The sequence below is a fragment of the Ochotona princeps genome, chromosome 17 (assembly GCF_030435755.1).
Source record: "Ochotona princeps isolate mOchPri1 chromosome 17, mOchPri1.hap1, whole genome shotgun sequence".
NCBI lineage: Eukaryota > Metazoa > Chordata > Mammalia > Lagomorpha > Ochotonidae > Ochotona > Ochotona princeps.
In genome coordinates, this window is record NC_080848.1 from 45,322,483 (window position 1) to 45,348,573 (window position 26,091).

The following is a 26,091-nucleotide window of genomic DNA, read 5'->3' on the forward strand; positions in this document are numbered from 1 at the left end:
TAGACAGGAGCATCTGAGGAGAGATTCCTGCAGCGAGGAGGCCACCCCATGCAGCACAGCAGGCTTTCAGCCAGTCTGCGGGGGACACTGCGTGGGCTCACTGCTTCTTCAAGGCTCCTACAGACATGAAGTTGCCCTGTACAGTGGTCAGCAAGTAGGCTTCAGCTAGGTAGGGCAGACAGGGATGGTCTTCCATCCTAGCGTGGCTTAGGGGAGGCAACAGCCCATCCGTATCGCCATGCTTCAGGAGAGTCCTGTGGAAGTCTTGGCAGGAAGCCGTCTTCAGCCCTGGGCCAAGGGGCCCCGGATGGCCTGCATGGACCCTGGGTCAAGGGGCTTGAAGGAATGCAGGGAAGGGGCCCGTGGGCCCTCCTAGCTGCCCAGCTCTGGGGCCGGGCCATCTGTGCCATGCACAGGCACCAGGAGATTGGGCAGACTCCACCACCGGAGCAGCCTTCCCCTGTGCCATAGATTCAAAGCCGTCTTTCTCAGTAGAGTTTTTCTCTTCTGCCCAGTCAGTGTAGATGGTAGGTGGTTCCGAAAAGGTAGTCTCAGCGAGGTTAACTGGAAATTCAGGGAGTTGCTGCAGTGTCCCTGGGCCCTGAGCTGTTCCCCTGCCCTGCAGGGGTGTGGGGGCAGCAACAGGCTTCTCAGAGCCTGGTGCATGCCTCACGGAGCTTTGCTGAAAAGAAAACAGAGCAGGTTTGCTTCTCCACAGGCACCAAGTGGCCTGCAGGGTGCATGGCCTGCACCTAATCCCTTGGGTCCCCAATACCATGGGAGACACCAAGGACACCCTCCAGGCTGCTGACCCTGAAACTGGCTGTGTGTGGCCTGGGCCAGGGCAGCGTCAGGAACACCTCTGGCTCCCCTGGATGGCTCCCTAGCGGTGCATGGGCCCTGACCTGCCTCTCAGGCTCATCTCCCGGGACACCAGACATCCACTGAGGATCCGTGGGTGTCCCTGTCTCCTAACCCCCTGCTTCTGTGTGCCCCATCATGGCAATGGCTCACCTATGAGCATTTGGGTCCCCCCTTAAAGGCGAGACTGGATCTGAACCCTCCAGTGTTGGTGGGAAGAGTCAGCCTGTGGGGCAAAGATGCAGTCCCAGGTAGCCCTGGGGGACAGGGCATGCTCTCCTTCATAGAGGGCCCAGGACAGTCTCTGTGTCCCCAGTCTTTGGGCCTCTGACACCTGCTACACAATAATCCCATTCTACTGGGAGACCCAGCCATCAACATCTGTGTCCGATGTGGACACAGGGAAGGCACCCGCTGGGAGGCACAGCTGGGTCTCACCAGTTCCTGCACAGGCCTGCCCCTGGGCCCACTCAGCAGCCTCCAGAACTGGGACAAACCATGTCTGTTCTGTACGACTGATCCAGGCTCTCGGGCCATCTCTGGCAGCAGCCGCGAGCAAGCACAGGGACCCTCCCAACCACACATGGATGGGTGATGCTATAAGTTGTGCTGTTCTCTGTGCCCTCAGAGACCTTGGCCCCAGGAAAGGCCACACTCTCTGCACACAGCTGCAATCTGGGTTCTGCCCAGAGACTTGCAGTCCAATGCCCACATGGAGTCGGGAACCTGGCCATTGCAGCTTTCCCCAGGGCCTGCAAGGAATGGGGCTCCAGGCTCTCTGGCCTTCAGTACATAGGGCTGGCCACAGCCACACCTGTCGTAGCCCTGCCTACATTCAGGAGAAAGTTCTGGCCACCTTTCTGTCCAAAGAGGCTCCTGTGTGCAGTCAGCTGTGGGCCCAGCTCTGCACCTGTGTCAGGGCCAGGCAGGAAAGGACATCCCCTGATCAGGCAGGAATACTGATGACCTGGCTGGAGAACAGGGGCTTTAGGTGTGCTCTGGGCACACAGGAGTTGGGAGGTGACTTTGTGGGGGTGGGAGAGCCATATCACCCCTGCACCCTCCCCACATGAGCACATCTGGAAGCTGCCCGAGGCCCAGTCAGGCCTTGAGATCAGAAGCTTCTCAAACAGAACCGAGGAGCAGGGGAGCACAGGGCCATGAGGAGGAGGTAGAAGGCCCACAGCCAGGCCCTCCCACTGCTGACACCCCCAAGGGAGGATCGGGCCTGAGTCCTGGGCAGGGCCCACCTGCGGGAGGCAGCAGGCACTTTCGCTTGGCCAGCTCATGCTTGGACGCCTGCAGCTGCTTGATGACAGCATCATCGTCCATGTCCCATTCTTGCCTCAGGGTCACCTGCAGGAACACCCCGATGTGGTTCCGGGTCCTCTTGAGCAGGCACTCTAGGCAAGAGGGTGGCTGTCAGACAGGCAGGGTCCACAGGGATGGCCCAGCAGTCACAGCTGCTCCAAACCCTGTCCCTGCACTAATAGCTGCCAGCTGCTGCCCCGGGAACCCATGGGTGTCAAGCCAAGCATGGAAGGGACTGGGCAGGGCCACACTGCCGGGGAGTGACCCTGCTGATGCCTCCCTGTGGACTGTGCTGGACTGATGGGGTATCCCAGGGCATTCTCAGTGTCCTCCCAGGTACCAGGGCTCCCCAGGCCTCCTCATCCCCACCTAAAGCCCTGTTCCCTGGGCATCTCCAGGGGACCCCAGCTCCTCTCCCCTGGCACTCTGGCCTCTCCAGCCCTGAGCACTTACTTCGGTTCAGTTTCAAGGCCACATAGCCCATGGTGCTGAGCACGTGTGCCCCTTCCAGGATAAAAATATCCCATATCCTCAGGGCCAGCGGGAACGGCACCTAGGAAGAGCAGGTGTGAGAGGACCCCACCCATCCAGGCCTGAGCAGGACCCCCAGGTGCTGCAGGGGGGGCAGTGCCCATGCCCCACCACAGGTGCAGACCCCGGAAGCTGCCTCACATGAAGCCATAGGCTCCTATGTGGGGACTCCTCTCGCTAGCTGCTGGGGCCACGTCTGACAGGCACATCTGAGCATGCAAGCCCAGAGAGAGGAGGGCTGAGGCTTGGCCAGCACAGACAGTGCCATGGGGGCCATGGAGAGGGCTCTGTGTGTATTGGAGGACATGGGAAGGCAGATGCCACTGTGACCTGTGTGTGACATCAGGGCCCTGTGTCCAATCCAGCAGTGAGGCCGCAGCACAGCTCCACCCTGCGGAGGCTGCCCAGGCCTTGGGCATCTCCTGCCTCCTCCTGCAGGCTCAGGGCTTGGTCAGGCTTCTCCAGCAGTGTGCCCAGGGCACCTGTCCCTCCCTGCTGGCTGGGAGACTCAGCATCTACTTGGGCCACCGCCTGCAGGGCAGGGTCTCCCTGTGTAGAGCAGGGTCCCTCCTGGGTCTGCTGAGGTGGGTGAGCTCAGCTCTATTGTGGACAGCATGTAGGGGGTGCGGGCGGGAAGTCAGACCCTGGGACAGAAGATTCCCTGGGTTAGGGATTCCTGGGGCCACTTACCTCATCCAGAAAACCTTGGGTAAACCAGCGGGCGATGGTGTCACCGAACTTCACTCCCTGCTTCTCCTGAGAAAGAGGCAGGGGGAGCTGAGAGCTGGGAGCAGGCCTAACCTGCTGCAGTGCATGTTGGAGGACATGGGAGGTTAGACATCATGTGGGCTGAGTCCCTTAGCTGTGCCCACGGGGTGCAGGGAGCCCGGGAGCAGAAGCATCTGCACCTCACGGCCACACAGGTTTCTTGAAACCTTTACAATCTCAGTGGACCATGATCTGGAAAGCAAGGCTAATGCCCACATTGGTGCCGACCTGAGGAACCAAGGAAAGGCTTGGCAGCACAGGCCTACGTGTATAAACGAGGACTGGAGATTTGGTGGGACTCCATCCCTGTGTCCAGGGCCCTGGGGCAGAGCAAGGAGGCGCTCACTCACCAGATGTTTTCCAAGAGTTGGGAGTGTGCGGTGCACGATGTGTCCCAGATGTTCTAGGAGTGTTTCCAGCATCGGTGATCCTGGTTTGTAGAGCCCTGAGTAGGATCAGCCCCAGGCCTGGGATCAGAGCCATTTCCCAGGAAGGCAGCTGAGCCACAGGTAGGGCCAGAGGAGACTCTCAGGGGACAGGTGGGTGGACAGATGGCCAGGGAGAGAAACCTCAGCATGTGGGTGCGTTCAGGACTGTGGGATCCAATTCAGGCTGCCCCAGTTGACTGCTGGGAACACATTAGGTGCATCTTGAGCACCCAACATGCACAAGGGCAGTGGGTGACCCACCAGTGCTGCTGCCTTTGGGAGTTCCCTGGTGTGTTCAGTGGGTGGAAGTCGGGGCAGATCCATGTAACACACAGAAGCCAGTGTGGACATGAGTCAATTGGACATGGACAGGACCTATTGTTCTAGAGGTGCCCACACAGGTGAGAGCCAGAGCAAAGCTGCAGGGCCTTGGGTGATGGGGAGGGCAGTGTGTGGCTCAGCACAGGAGGCCTCTGCCAGCGCTGGCGTCTAAGGAACTCTCCAAAGGGAGATTTCCTCCACACCAGGAGCCAGTGAGGACACAGACCCAGGCACTTGACTATGTGTCGGGAGTGGACTTGGCTGTGCAGGGCCCACCCCTCCCATCTACCTACCAGACATTGAGTATTTTTCGTTCTCCATCAGCTGCACCAGGGCCCAAAACGTGTCCTCCTCACCAAGCCACATCAGCAACAGTGCCACGATGTGACTCAGGCCCTGGCCATAGCCAACCTCCTGCAAGAGCCCAGAACATTGTGTCAGCATGAACTCAGGTGGGTTGGGAGACCTCCCTGGGAGGGTTGGTCACCTGCTGAAGGGAGTAGGAGGATGGAGGAGGGAACCCCTGGGCCTGTCATGCCCCAGGCTCTCAGGGCTTTAAGAATTGGAGTGTGTGCCAGGTTCGCACATTCCTGGAGAGAGCCCTGCAGGGCCTCAGCTCAGGAAGTGGCTGGGGGAGACAAGGGGCAAGCAACATGTGTGTACCCCAAGATTTCAGGGTGGGGCAGGCTGTTGTGGGGATCCAGGCTGCACCGCTAAGGCAGCTCCTGCAGCTCTGTGTTCTATAGGTACCCTAGTGGGTACCACTTCAGACAGAAGGAAGAAGCACTCGGGTCAGGCCTGCCAGGACCAGAGCAGAGAACAAACACAAGCCATGGGTGTGGATCCATGCTGTCTGGCCATCACTAATTCAGGTGGCAGGTGGGATTTCCAGGGCTGCTCTCTCCAATGTGAGTTGCAGAGTGCCCAACAAACCCACCTTGGCTTTTTGTGACCTGGGACACCCTGGATGGGCAGCTCAGGAACAGAACCTGGGAAGAGCATTCCAGAATACTCACAGGGTTGTACCTTGCATAGGCTGTCAGCACCTCAAATAAGGCCCGTTTCCTGCAAGAGAGAGAAAGAGGTCGTGCTTCTTGCCTGGTGAGGCTGTCAGCACAGGCTTGCCCTCCAGACCCTGCCAGCGTCCTCACTGGATGGCCTTCTCGTAGTCCTCATTCTGATAGCTAATGCAGGCTTAGGCAGTATGCCCCTGTCCTTATGTGGACGAAATGAATATCTGTGCTTTCATGAAGTGTCCCTCCTGAGCCTGTGTGTCCCCGAGGTGCTGGCAGGCTGTCCATTGCTCTTGTTAACAACTGTGCTTAGAGTTCTTGCATATTCTGGAACTAATAGCATGATGAGGTGTGAGTGCAAACAGATTTTTGTTGCTTGTATTTGTTTTTATTTATTCCATTCTCTCCATTTTGTCTTTGGAAAGTGAATATATTATAAATGAAGATGAGTAGGTCTGTTTTTAAAAATTGTAAGTGCCCTGTGCTTTAGGCCTGCATCCAGTCTCCCCCAGATCCCTGGTGCCTCCACACGTCCCAGGGCCTCAGCAGCCCAGAGGTCTTACTTTATTCCATATCGATCTTGGAATATCATGTGATTTCGGAATGTCCAGTACACTGCAGCGTGAATCTGATGAAATTGAGCACGATGCAGACGGGCCTGCTCTTTCAGCATCTGCACAGGGGACAACTATGGTCAGCATCAGGCCAACAGCATGACCACATCCCTCTGCCAAGTCCCCTTCTGCCCACAGCACTGCTCAGGCATCAGCCCCAATCAGGTCTCAGATCCTCCCCACTGGGTCCTCAGCCACACCCTCATCAGCCTCAGTGCTGCCCCCTGCAGGAGAACCCATCTTCATCCAGACAGTGGAAGCTGCCCTTGGCTTTGACCTGACCCTGGGCAATGACTTGCTCCCAGCCCAGCTCTCAGGGGCAGCTACCAACTCGAGACTTGGTGTTGGTGATGTGGGGGATACGACTGGCAACACCAGTGGGCCCTGTTTCCTGATGGCAGCTCAGGAGGGTGACAGTTGGCCCTTGTTGCCAACCCTCTCAGGTCCGGGCTCCCACATCTCCCAGCAGTTGCTGACGGCTGAGTGTGACAAGTGGACCAGCCACTTCAGATGTGGGCATTGCTGGGTGATGCAAGGCCAGGAGAAGGCAGGCCCCGGTGAGGGCAGGCCAGGTAGCACAGAGCCTGTGGAGGGTCAGAGTGTCCTGCTGCAGCCTCCTGTCCATCATGGACCTACCTAGCCACTGCTCAGTGCCTGCCCCATGCCAAGCTGCCCAGGTGTGCCCAACAGGGAGAAGGGCATGGCCTGGTCAGAAGCACAGGTGGCCAGGCATGGCAGGGTCTGAGGAGCAGGAGCCTGGGAGATGAAGGCAGGACGGGGAGGCACCCCTGGTTCCATTGCTGAAACACCCACCTTTGGGCACCCAGGCTCCTGCTGAGGCCTGAACAGGGCAGGTGCTTGCAGACTGAGGGCAGAGCCGTACCTCAAATGTCCCCGGGTTCTGGGCCTTCTTTGCTTCCACATCCAGAAGTATTTTCCACACTCTTCCCCGCATCCTGCTGGGGATTCCCTTGCAGCATCTCTGGTGGAACTGCAGGAGAGAGGGGGCTCAGGAGAGTGGGGCCATGGGCACTCTGGGGGAGACGCATCAGGGGAGGGACCAGAGGGGGGAATCCATGGACTCCATGTGGTGTCAGCAGAGGGAGGGTCTGCCTGGGCCTGGTGACCCACAGTGAGAGGAGGGGCAGGGCTGAGGGCCCAGGTTGGCATGCACTGCCTGCTCTCTGTGGGATCTGCATCTGGGCATTTCCACAGTGGTGACCCTGGCCTGTTTCCTAGGAGAGTCCCCTGCATGTGTGGACATGGGGTTTAGGTGACCCATGTTCTTCAGGGCAGGACAGTTAGCCCGGGTGTCTGAGAGGCAGAGATGTCCAGCCCAGCTAAGGACACTGCTCATCCCTGTGCTTCTCAGTGTGGTCCCCAGGGGGCGCTCCCTTCCACAGTACCTTCTCAGTGCTGCGGTACTTGCAATAGTTTTCCAACATTTTGACCCACTTTCGGAGTCTCCGGGACTCCATCCGTCTTTGCTGCAAAAGGAGAAAGGATAGCATGATTCCAGTGTCTGGAAGGAGCCCTGGATGTCACAGAGCTTGTGGCTCTCACCCCCACAGGTGCCTGCAAGCAGGGTAGGGGCAGCACCTTGTGACTCCCACTGCCCACCTCCTGCACCCACGTGCTCCCCAGCTCTGCTTACCAGAGGAGGGGCCCATGGCCAAGGACTGGCTCTCACCTTAGTCCCCAGGACACTGTCCCTGGGCTGTGACTTCTCCCTGGAAAGGAAGGGGATGGAAGCAGAGCCGTGAGTCTCAGACCGGGCACTTCTACCTCCAAAGGCGTCAGGGAAGAACCAGCCGCATCACCTCAGTCCAGGGAAGTGAGAAGGGAAGAAGGGAGGCGGCCATCCTGCTGGCCCATGCCAGGCAGGCCTCGGCGGCTGTGAGCTCAGGGCTCCAGGGCCAGGCAGTTGCTGTCTGTGGGGTCTAGTGCTGGCATCAGGCCCATGCCTTGGGGAGTGGCAGCCCCTCTGCAGCAGCTGTGAGGCTACTGGCCTGAGCAGGCACAGGACACCCAGGGGCGAGGGACTGTGTGCCCATGTCAGCCATGCAAGGAGTCAGCCTGGAATGAGCCAAGTCTGGCTAGCCTCCTGAGACCTGCTCAAAGTGTGCCCCCTGGGATCAGGGTACCTGGGACCACCTCAACCCTCCTAGGGACCACCTCCTCTCTCCCTCTTGTGCATAACTCCACTTGATTTGTCTGCATCTTATTTTCCCCCACTAGCCAAGACCTTGACCATCACTCCCAACTAGGGTCTGCTTTTGGCTTGTGTTCTTTCAGATCATGGAGCCAGAATCCCCTTCCTAATCCACTCCAACCATGTGTGGCTAAGACACCTCCCAGAAACAGCCTGGGCTCCACCCTTCTGGTCACTCACGCCCACATCTCTGGGTCTGTCTGCTGTCCTACACTTCTGTGTGTGTGTGTGTGTGTGTGTGTGTGTGTGTGGCAGGGAGGCAGCCTCAAAGCCTGGCTCCTGCACCTCAACCCTTCTCTCTCCTCAGCACAGCACTCAGCTGCAAACCCTTCCACCCTGGTCTCTGTTTTACAGGCCATGGGCAGTTCAGAGCCCTGAGACCTCAGGCTGGCCCTCAGTTGTGGCCTCAGCAGGAATTTAGCCTGACCTCTGAACCCCAGGCACCTGCTGGACAACTCCTCCCCTGGCAGGCTGGTCCCTGATGCTGTGCACACAGCCCTGATGGCTAGGCCACATCTCCTGGGAACAGTGCTAGACCATCAACTTGCCCCCCGCCATCAACAGAAACAGGTCTCCGGGTAGAGCAGGGTAGAGCTCCCAGAGCTTTTCCTGTGCCACCTCTGTACCAGTCTGTGTCCCAAGTCACTTTTTGTGTCATCCTGTTTTGGTCAAATGCTGAGCTGGGGTTGCCCTGGGATGGGTGCATGGGTCAAGTTCAGGATCTGGGGGCACATGTGCTACCTCATGGTTGGGGGTTTCTTTTGTTGTAAAAATGTATTTATTTGAAAGACACAGCTATAGGGGAGAGAGAGGCAGAGAGAGAGAGAGGGAGAGAGAGAGAGAATCTTTCATCCACTCATTCAATGTCCAGATGGCTGAAACATAAGGGTTGATCCAAGACAAATCCAGGAGCCAGGAGCTTCATCTAGTTCTCCCACCTGGGTGAAGGGATCCAAGCACTTGAGTATTTTCCCTGCTCTCCAGGCCATCAACAGGGAGCTGGACTGCAGGTGGAAGAGCCAGGACACCAGCTGGTGTCCACCTGGGGTGCCAGTATTACATGGTAGCTTAGTCCATTATACCCTGTTCCCATCTGCCAGGGTTCCTGAAGTCCGTCAATGTGCCGGCATAAGCTGGGGTGTGAACAACTCACCATGGGAAGCCAAATTCCTCATCCTCTTCAACAATATCAGCAATGAGCCTCTTGCGGGGTCCCTGAAGACAAGAGAGGACCCCGGTCAGAAGCCAGGGGTGCTTGGAGTCCAGCACCCCTGAGCAGCCCCTCTGTTTTGTGTCCCCAGAGATGCCAGGGCTAGGCATCGCAGGCACAGTCTGAGGCAGTGACCACCTCCTCCCCAGCACCTGCCCTGTACCTGTTCATACAGGGAGAAGATCTGAGCTCTCACCTTGGTAATCAGGGTCTTCAGGTCCCCTGGATTGAATCTGTAAGACACACACACACACACACACACACACACACACACACACACACAGAGAGACACATACACACGGCCCAGTGCAGGTGAGCCTACAGGATCTGACACCCCATGAGGTCTGTCCCCATGGCAGAGAGGAGAATAACCTGACAGGCAGGCACCTGCTGTTCCCCTCCCACCCTGTACCAGGTGAGAGCAGAGCAGTTTAACGGCTGTGATCCCACAAGGACACACACAGAGACACGTTCACACCCGCTGTGCGGATGCAGCAGAGCACAGTGTAGGAGTGAGGTGACTGTGCACACGCCCTGAATACAGGGGCACCCCTCACAGCTCAGTGGCTCACCCGTGGACAACAGGCCTGGGAGGTAAGGGCCACCCTCCTGGGAGTGGCTGTCCCCATGTCACAGTACATGTAGAAAGCAAGCCCCACTCACCTCCTTTGAGAAGCCATTGAGTTTTCCAAATGTGTCTCCTACTGTCACTTCTAACACCTGCACAGTTTGCTAGTCAGCAGACTATAGGCCACTGTTTGTTTCACTCTCAGGATGTGCACCTGTCAGTAACTGTGACGTCATGAATGCTGCCAGCTGCTCACAAGAGGGGTCTCAGGCAGCAGGGGGGCCAGGGTTCTAAGCCCCGCCTTCATCCACAGTCACCAGGGAGAGGGCCCGGGCTCTCTCAGGGCCCAGGAGGAGGGGGGCAGATAAGGCTGGGATGCCATGGCCCAGGGCTGCCAGTACCCAATCTCTCTGCCACCTGCCGGGAAGGTCCCCGTCCCAGGAGACTGGCCCTCCTGCCCCTCCTTCACTTCCTCCTCTGCCCTTGGATTCTCTACCAGCTGGGAGGGTCCCTTTACTAGAGTTCAGGCAGCACGGGGAGCCCACCCATGCCTGTGCACACACCTGTGTCCCCACCCCCTGTGCCTGTCACTCCAATCACTAGACCTGGGGACTACAGGGGACCACCTCTTGTCCTACAGCAGCCCCACCACCAGCACCCAGACAGCGGCAGGAGAGCCCAGCAGGTTGGCTTCCGGCTCGTGGGCTCTGGCTTAGCCTGCCTGCCTGAGGCCTTCCCCTGCCCACCCTGGGGAGGGGAGCTGACACCTCTGTGGGTGCTCACACATTGCCTGTCGTGACACGTGTGTGCCCAAGGTGTGTGTACTCCCCGGGCCTGGAGGCTCCCCCGTCTAAGGTGTCCCAGGGAAAGCTCCATGTTTTCTTTCAACAAATCAGCAGAGAAAGAAAAACTCGGGAAGCAGTGATGAGCTTAGGGCAAGTTTTATTTGCAACTTGAAAGTGAAAGTGGAAGGCTGGTTCACTTCCCAAGTAGCCACGATGGACAGAGGTGAGTTGGTTTTAAGGCAGCAGCCTCTTCTCGGTCTCCCATCTGGTTACAGGGTCCCAAGGTTTTGTACCATTCTCCATTGCTTTCCCAGGCCACAAGCTGAGAGCTGGATGGGAACTGGAGCAGCCAGGACATGAAATGGCTCCTATTTGGGATTCCAGAGCTCTCAGTAGAGGATTAATCTGTTGAGTCACTTCACCATCCATGGGTAAATTTTTTTTTCCACTTAATAAAATTGTGAGTGTTGCTGATTTTCAGCTGGTTTGACCTTGGTGGGCAGTTAGCTGAGCCCATCCCTGAGATGCCTTCTGAGGCAGGTGCATCCCACACTGGGGTTTCATTCTGGGCTCTTGTTCTGGGAAGTTGGAGCCTGGGAGTGATGTCTCTGTGGGTTTCGGGGCTGCTGCTCAGCAGGTTCTTTGGTTTGTCACAAGTCCTCCCTCACAGCCAGGGCCCTGAGCTTTCAGTTTCTGGAAGCCCTCATGGAGTTTCTTCTGGAATTTTCCATCCCTTGTTGCAGAGACCTTTGTTACCTAGAGGCTAAACTGAGTGAGAGAGAATCTTCTATGTGCTTGTTCATTTCCACAAATGGCTGCACTGGCTGAAACCAGAGTACTGGGAGCTTCTTCCTGGTCTTCCACATGGGTGCAGTGAGTTGAGCCAACTTCCACCGCTTTCCATCAACAAGGAGCTGGGGTGGATGTGGCGCAGCTAACACTACAACCAGGAACCACATGAGGTGCTGGCATCACAGGTGGTGGCTTAGTGAACTGAGCCACGATGGCGGACCCCACAGGCAGTTCCTCAACGCACTCATGTCCTTGATTCCAGTCATAAGGCTGCTGGAGCCCGGGTCAGCTTTCTTGTCCATTTCTGGAGGATCCTTCACACTGTTCTCTTATCTAGCTGGACCAACTCACATTCACCCAACAGTGGTGGACTCCCCGCTCAAGCTGCTCACTCCAGCTTCAGGGTTGACTCCAGTCCTGGAGTCCCTGCCAGCCACGTGGAAGACCTCGGTAGAGATCCCAGCTGCAGGCCTTGCAGGAACATGGGGGGAGTGAACCAGGACTTGAAAGCTTGCTTGTTCTCTACAGGGGAAGCAGAGCAGGAGGATTCACCCCAGCCTTGCTTTCAGGGTTCCCTTTGGTTTTCCCTGCCAGCCACATAGAGAACATTCACAGCCTGGCACCTGCCAGAGCGGGCCCTGTCCAGCCCTTCACTCCTGCCCAGGTCCTGCCTCCAATGTGAGGTCTCAGGCACACTCAGCCAAGCTCAGTGTTATCAGGAAGGATATTCCAGGAACCAGGAACCAGGAGCTTTTTCCAGGTCTTCTACATGAGTGTAGGGTTCCCAAGGCTTTGGGTAGTTCTGCTGCTTTCCCTTTCCACAAGCAGGGTGATGGATATAGAAGTGGAACAGCCAGAACTAGAACTGTCAGCCATATGAAATATGGGAATTCTCAGAGGTAGAGAGAGAGAGAGAGAGAGAGAGAGAGAGATAGAGAGAGAGAGAGAACGGTTTCTGTTTACTGGTTCATTCTCCAGATGGCTGGACAAGCTGGGGCTGGGCCAGGCCAAAACCAGAGACTGGGATCTTCTTCTGGATCTCCCACGTGAATGACAGGGGCCCAAGCAAGGCCTGGGAAAGCATTGGAGGATGACCCAAAGCCTTGGGACCCTGCACCTGTGTGGGAGATCTGGAGGAAGCTCCTGCCTCCTGGCTTCAGATCAGCTCAGCTCCATCTGTTGCAGCCACTTTGGGAGTGAACCATTAGATGGTAGAGATCTCTCTCTCTCTCTCTCTCTCCTTCTCTTTGTAAACTGTGTCTTCCAAATAAAAATAAATCTTTTTAAAAAGTGTGTTTATAATAAGAAGATTTAAGAATTTTTGATGTATTTATTTTGCTTGAGAGGCAGACAGAATGAGTTGCTGCCTGTAAGTTCACTCTCCAAACACCCTCAGTGGCTGAGGCTGGCCTGGTCCCAGCCAGAATCTCAATACTCAGTCCAGGTATCCCACATCATGGCAGGAGCCCAATCACTTGAGCCATGGTCACTGCCTCCCAGGAGTCAGGGATTGAACCTAGGTCCTCTGATATGTGGTGTAGACATTCTGGCTGCTAGCTCAAACACCCACTCCTGCAATGATTGCGTTCTAAAGATAGGAGTTATCCTATTAGACTTTGGGAATGGAACATTTTATCATGAGATGAAGACCACAGAAGGAGATAACAGAGTCACAGTCAGAGATGTGGGACTGAAGATGGCTTCCGGCCATGACTTCCATGGGACTCTCCTGCAACATGGCGGCACTGATGGGCTGTTGCCTCCCCAAACCCATGCTAAGAAGGAAGACCATCCCTTCTGCCCTTCCTGGCTGAGGCCTCCTTGCTGGCCGCTGTACAGGGCAGCTTCACATCTGTGGGAGCTTTGAAGAAGCAATGAGGCCCCCGTAGTGTCCACCCCAGAATAGCCGCTAGCCTGCTGTGCTGCTTGGAGTGGTCTCCTCACTGCAGGAAACTCCCCTCGGGTGCTCCTGCCCAACCCCACCCCTGCCGAATAGCCCTCCCTGCATCTCCCTTGGCAGACTGGGCACATGAGTCTGGGCACTGAGCCTGGAGTCACCAGGCTGTGCCCTCTTGCATCCTCCAAAGGAACCCTCAGGACTTCACCCTCTTAATGTTTAATTAAATTGTTTGTTAAACTAAATTAAAATGCATTTGCTCCCATTTTGTGCCCCTCAGAGCCCAGCTGCAGCAGTTTCCCCAGGTTCCTGTTGAGTGGTCAGAAGCTCCACAGCCCCCAGCTACAGGCAGAGACCTGCTGACCCCAGGGGTCTGCACTGCCCTGCTGGGGAAGAGCCGCTATGAGCATGGGTGCACATGCCGGCCACGCTGACCCCAGGTCAGACCCTGAGATGGTGGTGCCCAGGAGTCCAGGGACATGTGAGGAGCTCACCCAGAGGAAGGGGGACTGCCAGGGTCCCTCAGCATCCAGGTTTCTGAAAGGGCTCTGGTAGCTGGGTTACAGCACCTGTTGGTTTGTGTGATATATGGGGCTGGGGACAGAACTGACCAGGCATGCACCAGTATGTGTGTAGGCTGATAAGGGTGACTGAACTGAACCCCACACTAGCTGGTGCACACAAGGGTCAAGTCTGAGGTCAGCCTGGGTTTCTTCGGGGTCTTCTCAAGTAGACCCCTAGACTCAGGTCCTGGCTACGGGGAAACACAGGCTGTGTGGTCTGACCTTGGGGTGCATGTGTGGGGACTGGCCCTCAGTTGCTGATGCCTGTGTGGTGGATAGCATGCCCAGGTGTGTACACAGGGATCATGGCAGCTAGCTCAGCTAGGCCAGCAGGGGACACTGACTGCCTTGTCAGAGGATGGAGGGCAGGACAGGTTGACCGACTCTCCTGGCCGAGCTGTGCAGCATGTCCCTGGGGATGCAGATGCACTCAAGTGGACTTGGTCATTTAACAGACCTCAGATAGATTTTCTCAACCATTGAACAGTGATCCCAAAACTTCTGAAAACCATCAAAGCAGTCCAGTGCCACCCTGGAAACACTCTTCCCCACTTTGAGGTCACTAAGGTGTCATCCAATGATGGCTTGCATCCCCGGATGTTGATATAGTTTGACAAAAAGGAGGACACAGGAGAAAAAAAAAGACTGCAACATGGGTCCCAGCCATCTTCTCTGTCCCTGACCTTTGCACCCTAGTCAGAGGCCCCCATGGGCTTGCAGTCCCCTCAGCTAAGCAATGCATGCTTCTCAACTAAACAATATGAAATATAAAATGAAAAACTAATAGAGAGAGGGAATTCCGGGTGAAAGGAAGGACTACATTGCAGTCTGTGTAAGTGCAGTGTCAGTGTGCTGGGGAGGGAGCCGCGGCCAGGGCGGGGAGGGAGAACATGGAAAACCAGCCCCTCCTCCCCCGGGGCAGGGAACTCAGCAGAACACGTGTCAGTGTTAGAGCAGAAGCGAGGTGGCGACCCCATGGGGTTGGCCCTGCAGGTGAATTCTGCACCCTTTTCACACGCTGGCTGTCATGCCGGTGAGCCAGCAAGCACTCCTTTGGTATCTTTTTTTCTAGAAAGATTAGTTTTATTCAAAATGCATGTTTTACAGAGAGAAGAAACAGACAGAGAGGTATTCTGTCCTCTGGTTCAAGTTCCAAATGGCAGCATTGGCCAGTGCTGAGCTGGTTGAGGCTGGGTGCTGCCAGGAGCTACTTCTGGGTCTCCTAGTTATACAAAATATGCAGCGACTAGAACTAAAGAACAGACACATTGAGGGCTTAGCCCAGTGTTCAGGCATTGGGTAAGGGGACTGTGTCCTATAGCAGAGGCATAGGGTGTGGGTTAGCCCAGTGGTTCAGGTATTGGGTAAGGGGACCATGTCCCACAGCAGAGGCATAGGGTGAGGGTTAAGCCCGGGGGGTTAACCCAGTGGTTCAGGCATTGGGTAAGGGGGCCATGTCCCACAGCAGAGGCATAGGTTGGGGGTTAGCCCAGTGCTTCAGGTATCGGGTAAGGGGACCGTGTCCCATAGCAGAGGCATAGGGTGGGGGTTAACCCAGTGGTTTAGGTATCGGGTAAGGGGACCGTGTCTCATAGCAGAGGCAAAGGGTGGAGGTTAACCCAGTGGTTTAGGTATCGGGTAAGGGGACCGTGTCCCATAGCAGAGGCACAGGGCAGGAAGTTACCCTAGTTCACTCTTGGCGAGTGCATCCTATGTTTTCTTCTAATCATATGACGGTTTATGGGTGTAGATTTAGGTTCTTGATCCATTTGGAGCTGATTCTTATATATGCTGGCAGGTGGATCTTGCTTCTTACTTCTGCAGACTGCTATCCAATTTTCCCAGCAGCATTTGCTCAAGAGAACAGACTTCCTCCTGGATTTTTTTTTTTCAGTTCTCTTGCAGAAAATTAGTTTGCTGTGCACGTGTGGGTTCCCTTCTGGAGTTTCTGTTCAGATTCACTGATCTTCTCTGTTTTTATGCTGGTACCAACTTGTTTTGATGGTTACTGCCCTGTAGTATGTCTTGAGTATGCCTTTTTATTTTTCTTTAAGAATTATTTTATTGGAAAGGCAGACACAAAGAGAGAAGGAGGGAAAGATCTTCCATCTATTGGTTCACTCCCCAAGTGGCTGCAACGGCCGGAGCTGAGCTAATCAGAGCCAGGAGCCAGGAGCTTCTTCCTGGTCTTCCATGTGGGCACAAGGTCCCAAGGCCCTTGTCACTTACTCCCTGTGTAAGAAAAAGGACAGCCTTCCCACTAACTCCCTTGTCTGCGCATCCAAAGCCACAGCAACATGAAACACAGGTGTCCAGCACTTGGCCAGAACATGAGAAGGGCCTTGCGACCCTGCCACACAGGCCACACCCACTGGAGGCAGGTCAGAAAACCTCCCACCCCCCTCAGCGACACCACAACCTGCTTCCTTCCCAAGAAGATTCCCAAGAAATGGGACACGTGCAGCCAACCCCTCCCCAGCCTCCTCTTCTCCTTTGAAAAAAAAGTGTCACTTGGAGGTCTCTAACTTCCACAGGAAACTGGCCAGGATCAAATGAGTGTAGCCTGCACTTCAAAGAAAGGAGAAAAGCAACCACGCGTGGAAAAGAAGATGCCAAGATCCAGGACAAGAAGGTGGAGCCTCCCGACACCCAGAAAGCCTGAAAGCATCCTTTGCTGGGAGAGGCTGGAGCTGGGGCGAGCCTGGCACATGGAACCTCCTCTTTAACCCCAACCCCACCTCCACCATTCTCAAACCACCCACCCACAAACAGACCACAGGTCTGTACAATCCAGGTGTTTGTTCACTTTGAGAGTCACCTTCAAGGCAGCTCCTTACTTGAAAACAGGGACAGAATCGTTGTCCAGGCCGAAGAGGTTGGCAGAGCTACGGATGTGCCAGCTCCCAGGTTTGCATGGAGCCCTCACAGCCCAATGCCTTTCAAGTCTCAAGGGAGGGTGGCCTGTGCCGCCTGGGGGCTCTGGCAGCAGGGGAACTGGGCGCAGAAGCAGTCCCTGAGCTCCCTGTTGCACAGGAAGCACAGAACGGGGTTGATGGCAGCCTGCGGGAAGGTGAGCCACACTGAGGTCATCAGTAGGCCTGGGGCATGGTGCCAGGCCGCACTAGGACCCACAGGTAGCTGGCCAGGACATAGGGGCCCCAGAGCAGCAGCAAGAGCAGATTGATAGCTAGAACATCCTGCAGAGCCTCTTCTCTGTCTTGAACTCCTCCAGCGCTAGCAGGTGGTGAGCCCCGCCGCCTGGATGCCCATGAGTGCGGGTGGCATAGGTCCACGACCAAAGTCCGCCGTTCAGTTGGCAGCCACCTGGCCAGTGGCACCGGACCCATGGAAGGTCCACTCGTGGCTGAGGGCGGGTATTAGCTTCGCAAGCCTCACCTTGTGGAGGTCGTGGATGAAGAGCAGGTAGAGGCAGACGAAGTGTGTGGCACATACCACCATGGCCAGCAACAGCAGCAGGAAGCTGAGCATGTGTGGGGCGCCATGAGGCCGCTGCTCCAGGGCGCACAGCGTGTCTTCGTTGTTGCCACCGCTGCCACTGTCCAGCACAGGTGGGAAGGCTGCGACAAATGCCAGCGCCCAGGCGGCGCACGAGCAGCATGGTGGGGCGCCGCCAGCCACCAGGCCAGGCACTCAGTGTAGAAGCAGTGGTTTGCCATGGCCAGGTAGCGGGTGACGCCCCCTCCGAGCAGCAGGAAGGGGACGTGGAAGCCAGGAAGGCGAGCAGCCCTCAGCCTAGCGCGCCCAGCAGGGCTCCCTGGGCGGCCCATGGCCAGGCGCGCGCAGCCAGCAGGACTGGCAGGAGGCAGGAGAGCGCGCGCAGCCCGGTGGCCAGGCACAGGTGCAGCTGCAGGCAGTAAGGGCGCGTGCAGGCTGTACTCCCACAGGACGAGCATGGCGAGCAGCACGTGGCCCGCCAGGCTCGCGCCCAGCAGCAGGCTGAGAGTGGCCAGTTCGAGGCCCGCGTGGCCGCCTCGCCTCTGTCGCCATCGCGTGGCCCTTTGTCGAGCTCCCGAGCTAGCGGGGCTCACCTGGTGCTCAGCTGGCCCCTCCCCGGCTCCCGCAGCAACGACCCCGCGACCTCAGACATATCAGGAAGGTGCGCGGAGAGGCGACTCCCTGAGCCTCGGGCACGAGGACTTCACTGTGGTTAGGCCCGCGCCGCCGCCAGCAGCACCTCGCATCCTCACTGTTGCAACCGCGGAGATCCCCCACCCCGCCCCGCTGGAGTGAACAGCGTGGCCGCCCAACAGCATAATCTCCTTACCCTTCCTTTTTCACGTTGTGAGCTTTTTTAAAAAAAGATTGTTTATTTTTATTGCAATGTCATATACAAAAGAGGAGGAGCTACAGAGAGGAAGAGCTTCCCTCCGATGATTCACTCCCCAAGTGACCACAACAGCTGGAGCTGAGCGGATCCGAAGCCAGGCTTGGCTCAGTTCCGGCCATTGTGGCATTTGGGAAGTGAACCAGCCAATGCAACATCTCTGTCCGTCTCTCTTTCTTCTCTCTGTAAATCTGCCATTCCAATAATAATAATAATAATAATAATAATAATAATAATAATAGAAACATTTTTTAAAGAAGGAAAATGCCAAAGGATTTGTTCGTTTTTTTAACTCTGTGACTAGCTGCTTATACATCATGAGAAGCAACTTCAACTTTTTTAAAGATTTAATCATTTTTATTGGAAATGCAGATATACAGAGAGAAAGATCTTCCATCCACTGGCTCACTCCGCAAATGGCCACAATGGCCAGAGTCATGCCAAGCTGCGGCCAGAAGCTTCTGCCCGGTCTCCCACGCATCTCAGGAACCCAAGGCTTTTGGCCATCCTCTACTGTTTTTCCAGGACACAAGCAGACACGTGGGTGGGAAGTGGGGCCACCGGCTTTAGGACTGGAGCTCATATAGGATCCTGGCGTATTCAAGTCAAGGCATTTAGCTACAAGACCTCTGCACCAGGCCCACAACACCCAAGTATAATCTCCCAGCTTCAGCGGGTAGTGATGACTTAGTGCATGGTCTATAAAAGAGCTCAGGCATTGCTTAGAAAATGGATATTATCTCGATGCAGGACGAAGCAGATACTCTTTCAAATCACACAGATAGCAGAGGAATGCCCGTCCTTGGTCCCGTGGGACCCAGGAGCCTGGCTTCTCTTGGGCTTTTGTTGAGAAAGGTTGCTTTCAATTCCTGGGGGTCACCTCAGCAGCTTGATGAGTTGCAGTTTCTTGTCACATGCTCCTTTGTCCATGGATTGTGCTTTCATGGACAAGAAGGGAGAGAAAGACAGATATTCAGAAAGACAGATATACAGAGAGGAGGAGACACAGAGGGGAAGATCTTTTGTCCTTTGACTCACTCTGGCAGCGGTTTCAACAGCCAGAGCTGAGCCAATCTGAAGCCAGGAGCCAGCAGCTTCACCCACGCGGGTGCAGGGTCCCAAGGCTTTGGGCCATCCTCAAATGTTTTCCCAGGCCGCAAGCAGGGAGCTGGATGGGAAGTGGAGCTGCCTGGACACGAACCAGTGCCCATAAGGGACCCCAAAGCATTAAAGGCGAGGACTTTAACCATTACACTACTGTGCCAGTTCTGAGTTTATCTCTTGGATGTGGGATCTACGTTTTACGGCTTGAAGGACAAAGATTTTATTTCTTCTCTTTCATGTTGCCCATGTAATAAATGTATTCTTTTAGCTACTGGTTTTAAACAGATAGCATATATTGCCATTATCTCAGAGAATTAGTTTGGGCCCTTTCATTGCTAGCAAGTGGAAATGCAAGCTTGTAAGACATACATCCTTTATTGCTAATCATTTACCAGCTACTGGCTCCTAGCTCTGGATCAGCTGGGCTCAGGCTATTGGGCCTATTGTGGGAGTGAACCAGTGAATGAAAGATCTATCCCCCTCTCTCTGTTTCTACTTCTCTCTCTGTAAAAATGGCTTTCCAATAAAATGAGTAAATAAATAATTTTAAAATAGACTTTTAAAATAAATATCATTTAATATCGTGCTGGGGGATAAAGCAAAGTGAAAGACCTGAATTCTGGGGCCAGTTGACAAGAACTGGAGACACCATGCGACCACCATGTTTTTGATCTAGATGTCAGATAGCTTGGTCCTGATATAGGAAAAAAAACAAGCTTTAAGGTTCATTTGCTTCATAGAGATAATAACAGAGTGGCATGGTGTGATTTATTTTTCTGTCTGTGGAGCCCCTTCTTTCATGTGAATACTACAGTACATAAAATAACTAAAGCCGCTGAGTTGAAGTAATTGAGGATCTTAGGCTCTTGTCTGCTAGATCCCATTGTGGAATCTTCAGAGACCCCAGAACCCAGCGGGAAGAACTCATACTACAAAGACCAGGAGTGTTGGGCCCGGCGGTGTGGCCTAGTGGCTAAAAGTCCTGCCTTGAACGCCCTGGGATCCCATATGGGCGCCGGTTCTAATCCCGGCAGCTCCACTTCCCATCCAGCTCCCTGCTTGTGCCCTGGGAAAGCAGTTGAGGACGGCCCAATGTATTGGGACCCTGCACCCGTGTGGGAGACCCGGAAGAGGTTCCAGGTTCCCGGCTTCGGATCGGCGCAGCATCGGCCCGTTGCGGCTCACTTGGGGAGTGAATCATTGGACGGAAGATCTTCCTCTCTGTCTCTCCTCCTCTGTGTATATCTGGCTGTAATAAAATGAATAAATCTTTAAAAAAAAAGAAAAGAAACCATTGAACTTACCAGGACAATAAGATGCTGGACTTTATGCTTGGTAAATACCTCCAATGAAAGAATGTCAACTGAATTTGAACTATGGAAATGCAACAAGGTGGAGCAATCCGCCGTGGGGGGAGGGCTTGGGGAGGGGCGGGGGTAATCCCAGTGCATACAAAATGTATCACATAATGCAATGTAATTAATTTTAAAAAATTAAATGCAATAAAAATATGTTTAAAAAATAAAATAAAATTCCCTTTTGTATTTGTACATTTGTTTATCCTTTTTCCTATTGAGATGTGCTGACTGCTTGCAACTTTTGGAAGTTATGAGCAAAGCTATTAGACTCATCTACATGCAGATCTTATTATGTTTAAAACGCGAGCTTCCAACTCTTTTAGGAAATAGCTAAGGTGTGTGGTTTTTGATCGTGTGCATTTGATTTTATCATAAACTGCCAAACCATCTTCTGACATGACTGTCCCTTGTCGTAAAGGGCAAGGACCGAGAGTCTTTGCTGTTCCACATGCTGATTAACTTTGGGTGGTGTTCTCTTGTTGCTTTGCATGTTGGTTGTTCCGACAAGTCTGCAATAGTGCCCTTTGGTTGCTCAATGTGTTTTTAAAATTAAGATCAATTTCATGCTCTCTCTTTCTCTCTGCTTAGTACTACTCAAAATAAAGTCCATGGAAGGAAGACACCAGTTTGCAAACTTTACCAGTGTGCAATAAAATTGGTAAAACTTCAGACACTTAGAAACTTTTACAATAAAATGGTGAGCAATTTTATGCTTATTAAATCTGATAATTAAGAACCGGGGCTCGTCTTTTGTATGCATGCCCCTTTCTATTTTCTTAGATTAGCATTTGATATTCACTGTGCTTTACAAAAGAAGCCAACCATAACTATTTGAAAATTAAAAGAAATTGGAACAGTGCAAAATTTGGCAGCCCAGGTAAGTATACTAAAGTGGAACGTAACAGAAAAGATCAGTTTAGCCCCTGAGTAAGGGTGACGCAAACATTCCGAAGAGTTACATTTCTAGCTCTCCATTCCTGGTGATCTTAGGAGGGGAAAGCAGGAATCACTAAGTGAACATAGTTACCAAGTTGAGGAGTCCACACTTTGAACTTCACGCCCAATGCCTCTCAAAAAACAAAATTAATGCTGGTTCATTGGAGATATTTTCAGAAACAAATTGATCTTTTATTGCAACATAACTGGGGTATGATTGACAGATTAAAAACTGTAAATACTTGAAGTGTACTGTGTGCGTTTGAATATAATCATTCTTAGTATAATGGTTCCCACAATCCAGCTAATTTTATCACATGAAATTCAGGCCAACTTGTGGTTTAAAAACAAATGAAATATGCCATCGGATGAATAAACGAATGGGTGCAGGTGTGATGTTTTAGAAGTTATAAATTAAAGAATAAGGAGAATTGGCAGGTGCACTGAACCGATGATAGAGAGAAAAAACAAACCAATCCTCCCAGGTGTTTACTTGAGTTCCTGGAGAGATGCCTAAGCCATTTTCTAAGGCAGAAAATATCAAGAGATATTTTCCATATAATCCGAAAATATAAAAAAAATCTTGAAATCAAAAAATAGTGCATTGAGCACTTCCCCTCACCGCTCGTGAGGGTGTCTCCATCCACACTTTTTAACCCCGGCACCCCTGTGTTTGCTGTAGCTCCTGATAGCTGTCTCTTCCACATCCCGTGTGTGAGGTGCTTGCCAGCATCCTTCTGTGCACATCTCTCAGAACTGGGCACCCCCTCCGTGTCACCACAGAGCTTGAATCACAAGCTGGGCCTGGGACACAGGTGCGCCACCCTACGTCCAGTCTGTGCTCTTGCCTCCGATCACATCCCGGGGTCACCTGTGCTGTTGTGGGTTTATATTCATGTACTTTTTCATGGATTCTATAACAAGGCAAGTGGAGACACACTAGAGACTGGGGTGCGTCGTTCCATCCAGAGGGAAACTGGCTGCCTTGAGGTGCTGGAAGATTCCTGGCCTGCCGGTGAGCACCCTGCTCCCTCCTCCTAGTGCACCAGGCAGTTCTTTCTAGCAATCAACTCTTGCTTTAAAATCACGGGGCTGGGATTCTCTGTCCTTCCCACAGGAGGGGCCGAGCAGAGGTGCAGTCAGGAGCAGGCCCCTGCAGACCACAGCAGATGTGGATGGATGTGTGTGGCCTAGTGGTTGGCTCCTGCATGGGGTGGTATTCTGAGACTGAAAGATATTACACCTCAGGGACAGTATGGTGGCACAGTGCGCTAAACTGCCACCTGTGACGGCAACATTCCATCTGGGTGCCTGTTCCAGTTCTGGCTGCTCTGTTTCTGATCCAGCTTCCTGCTAATACACCTGGGAGAGCAGAGCAGGGGATGGTCTGAGTGCTCAGGCCCCTGCCTCCTGTGGAGACCTAGAGTGCAACTCTTATACAGAGGAATATCTTCATCAAACTGTGAAATCTGCATGTTTGTTTGTGCCCCTTGAGGCACCTTGTTAATGCTGGAGGGTTCTTTCCTGGGAGCTGCAGGTGCGCATGTTGCCCTCACCAGCATGCGGCTGCCCCTGGGCCTCCTGCCCTTGTGGAACATGCTCCCAGGTTCCTGTGCCAGAACATGCTGTATTGACTCAAGATCATGTGTGCATTCCCTCGCTTGGGACAGGGGGCCCTGGATCCTGCCGTGGACATGGAGAATCCGCAAATGCATCTTAGCACTGGCTTCTAACTAACCTCCCAACTCAATCACTGCCCCCCACTGAGTGATGAGGGGACAGTGCACCTGTCAGGCCGGTGGAGGAGACAGGGAGGGGGAGCCAAGGACAGGAGCATTGGACAAGGGACAGGACAATATGGGGCAGATCTGAGGCCAGGACGGGAGAGGTGGGGGTGGGCAGGAAGTGGCAGACCCTGCTATAGCTGGAAGGTAACAGGAGCTGACGCTGGGCTAGCCTGAGCTTGCCTCTTGGTATGGTGAAATTTGTTTCCGTCACAGTTCTGGAGGCCCTGACGTGTGTCAAAGGGTCAGGTTGGCCCTGGAGGAGGACAGGGCCAGGGCTGTCAGGAGTGCTCTCTGGCCCACTGCGCTGGCTTCCCCAGAAAGCCAAGGGGCCTCAGTCTTAGGATCCCCATCCTAGCAACCACAGGACCCAGTCTCATCCCCACACAAAGGCCCTCCTTAGATGCCAGGAACCCATCCAGCAGCCTGGCCTGAACGCACTGATTTGTGGGTCCCCCAGGGAGCCGAAACAGTGGGCACTCACTCTCACCAGCTCCTGCACAAAGCACCAGGGGGCGCAGTGAAACCCCTAACTCCTCCATAGACATGCAGTCTTAGTGAACAGCCATCATGGCAGCAAAGGCTTAGCCCAGCGGCCTGGCTGCGGGGTGCATGGACACAGCAAGGGTCTGTGGCCTGGGAAGGCAGTCAAGGACGGGCCAAAGATTTGGGACTCTACCTGCCTGGGAGACTCGGAAGAAGGTCCTGGCTTCAGATTGGCTCAGCTCCAGCTGTTGGTGTAACTTGGGGAGTGAATATTTAGACGGCAGATCTTCCTCTCTCCTCTCTGTATATCTGACTTTGCAATTAAAATAAATAAAATTCTCTTAAAAAAAGTTTTTCTCTGCTCACCACTGCTTTCTGAGTTTCTCTTACTCTACTAAATTGATGAATGCAAACACTTTTTCCCAGAGACACCTTGGACAGGGAGCACACACACCTTGGGCACACACACATCATGACACAGAGCAGCATGGGAGCACCCCACATAGAAGGCAGCTCCCCTCCCCAGGGTGGGCAGGGGAAGGCCTCAGGCAGGCAGGCTAAGCCAGAGCCCATGAGCCGGAAGCCAACCTGCTGGGCTCTCCTGCCTCTGTCTGGGTGCTGGTGGTGGGGCTGCTGTAGGACTAGAGGTGGTCCTCTGGAGTCCCCAGGTCTGGTGATTGGAGTGACAGGCACAGGGGGTGGGGACACAGGTGTGTGCACAGGCATAGGTGGGCTCCCGGTGCTGCCTGAACTCTAGTAAAGGGACCCTCCCAGCTGGTAGAAAATCCAAGTGCAGAGGAGGAAGTGAAGGAGGGGCAGGAGGGCCAGGCTCCTGGGACGGGGACCTTCCCGGCAGGTGGCAGAGAGGGAGGGTACTGGCAGCCCTGGGCCATGGCATCCCAGCCTTATCTGCCCCTCTCCTCCTGGGCCCTGAGAGAGCCCGGGCCCTCTCCCTGGTGACTGTGGATGAAGGCGGGGCTCAGGACCCCTGCCCCCCTGCTGCCTGAGATCCCTCTTGTGAGCAGCTGGCAGCATTCATGATGTCACAGCCACTCACAGGTGCACATCTTGAGAGTGAAACAAGCAGTGGTCTGTAGTCTGCTGACTAGCAAACTGTGCAGGTGTTAGAAGTGACAGTAGGAGACACGTTTGGAAAACTCAATGGATTCTCAAAGGAGGTGAGTGGGACTTAGTCAATGCGTATGCTGTGACATGGGGACAGCCACTCCCAGGAGGGAGGCCCTGGCCTTTCAGGTGTATTGTCCATGGTTGAGCCACTGAGCTGTGAGGGGTGCCCCTGTGTTCAGGGCGTGTGCACAGTCACCTCACTCCTACACTGTGATCTGTGGCATGTGCGACTGTGTCCCTGTGCGGGACTCAAAGTTATGCCCTGGTGTTCTTTCTGCTCAGCTGTCACCGGGGCGAGTGGCAAGAGGCCAGCCTCCCAAGGTCAATGTTAGCACATACAGAGACTGTGTGGGGAAATGTCGTTTGTCCTTGATGACACTTTGAAGTGGGCAGCGCAGGAATTGCTGAGTTATCTCCTAACTGATGAGACACCAGCCACGTCGCAGGTCTTCCTGGGTCCCTATGCGGGTGAACGTCCGACGCAACAAGGCCTGCCCACAGAAGCAGCTCAATGAGGTTCAGGGAGCCCTGAGACCCCAGGACTCTCCCTGAGACCCCGATGGTCCCGGAGGTGGAAGAGACCTTCTCCAGCTCCATGTTGCTGTGGGTGCCGGGGGCTTTCCCGTTGACTTTGCACAGTTTCTCTCTGCTCCCCACTGCTCCCTGAGTTTTTCTGTCTCTGCTGAGCTGACCTTCCCAGCTGGTAGAGAATCCAAGTGCAGAGGAGGAAGTCAAGGAGGGGCAGGAGGGCCAGTCTCCTGGTATGGGGACCTTCCCGGCAGGTGGCAGAGAAAGAGGGTACTGGCAGCCCTGGGCCATGGCATCCCAGCCTTATCTTCCCCCCTCCTCCTGGGCCCTGAGAGAGCCCGGGCCCTCTCCCTGGTGACTGTGGATGAAGGCGGGGCTTAGGACCCTGGCCCCCCTGCTGCCTGAGACCCCTCTTGTGAGCAGCTGGCAGCATTCATGATGTCACAGCCACTCACAGGTGTACATCCTGAGAGTGAAACAAGCAGTGGTCTGTAGTCTGCTGACTAGCAAACTGTGCAGGTGTTAGAAGTGACAGTAGGAGACACGTT

The 26,091-nt window shown here is 54.4% G+C and overlaps 2 protein-coding genes and 1 pseudogene across 2 annotated transcripts in view; all 3 read right to left on the reverse strand.

The window, feature by feature from the left end:
• Positions 1-552: 552 nt before the first annotated feature.
• LOC131482427 (USP6 N-terminal-like protein) overlaps positions 553-26,091 on the reverse strand; it is a 409,820-nt gene continuing 384,281 nt past the window's right edge. The window contains exons 7-10 of the mRNA XM_058676462.1: positions 3,394-3,459; positions 2,626-2,725; positions 2,112-2,264; positions 553-682 (exon numbers count right to left, since the gene is read on the reverse strand). Coding sequence (XP_058532445.1) covers positions 651-682; positions 2,112-2,264; positions 2,626-2,725; positions 3,394-3,459 — 351 coding nt within the window. The 3' untranslated portion in view covers positions 553-650. The remainder of the gene's footprint in view (positions 683-2,111; positions 2,265-2,625; positions 2,726-3,393; positions 3,460-26,091) is intronic.
• LOC131482313 (TBC1 domain family member 28-like) lies at positions 5,826-10,003 on the reverse strand. Its single transcript, XM_058675418.1, has 6 exons — positions 9,933-10,003; positions 9,466-9,502; positions 9,213-9,274; positions 7,538-7,577; positions 6,731-7,334; positions 5,826-5,906 (listed from the first exon to the last, which is right to left on the reverse strand). The coding sequence occupies exons 1-5, from the start codon at positions 9,947-9,949 to the stop codon at positions 7,188-7,190; spliced, it is 303 nt and encodes a 100-aa protein (XP_058531401.1). The 5' UTR covers positions 9,950-10,003; the 3' UTR covers positions 5,826-5,906; positions 6,731-7,187.
• On the reverse strand, positions 16,797-25,612 carry LOC101518272 (probable G-protein coupled receptor 27; annotated as a pseudogene).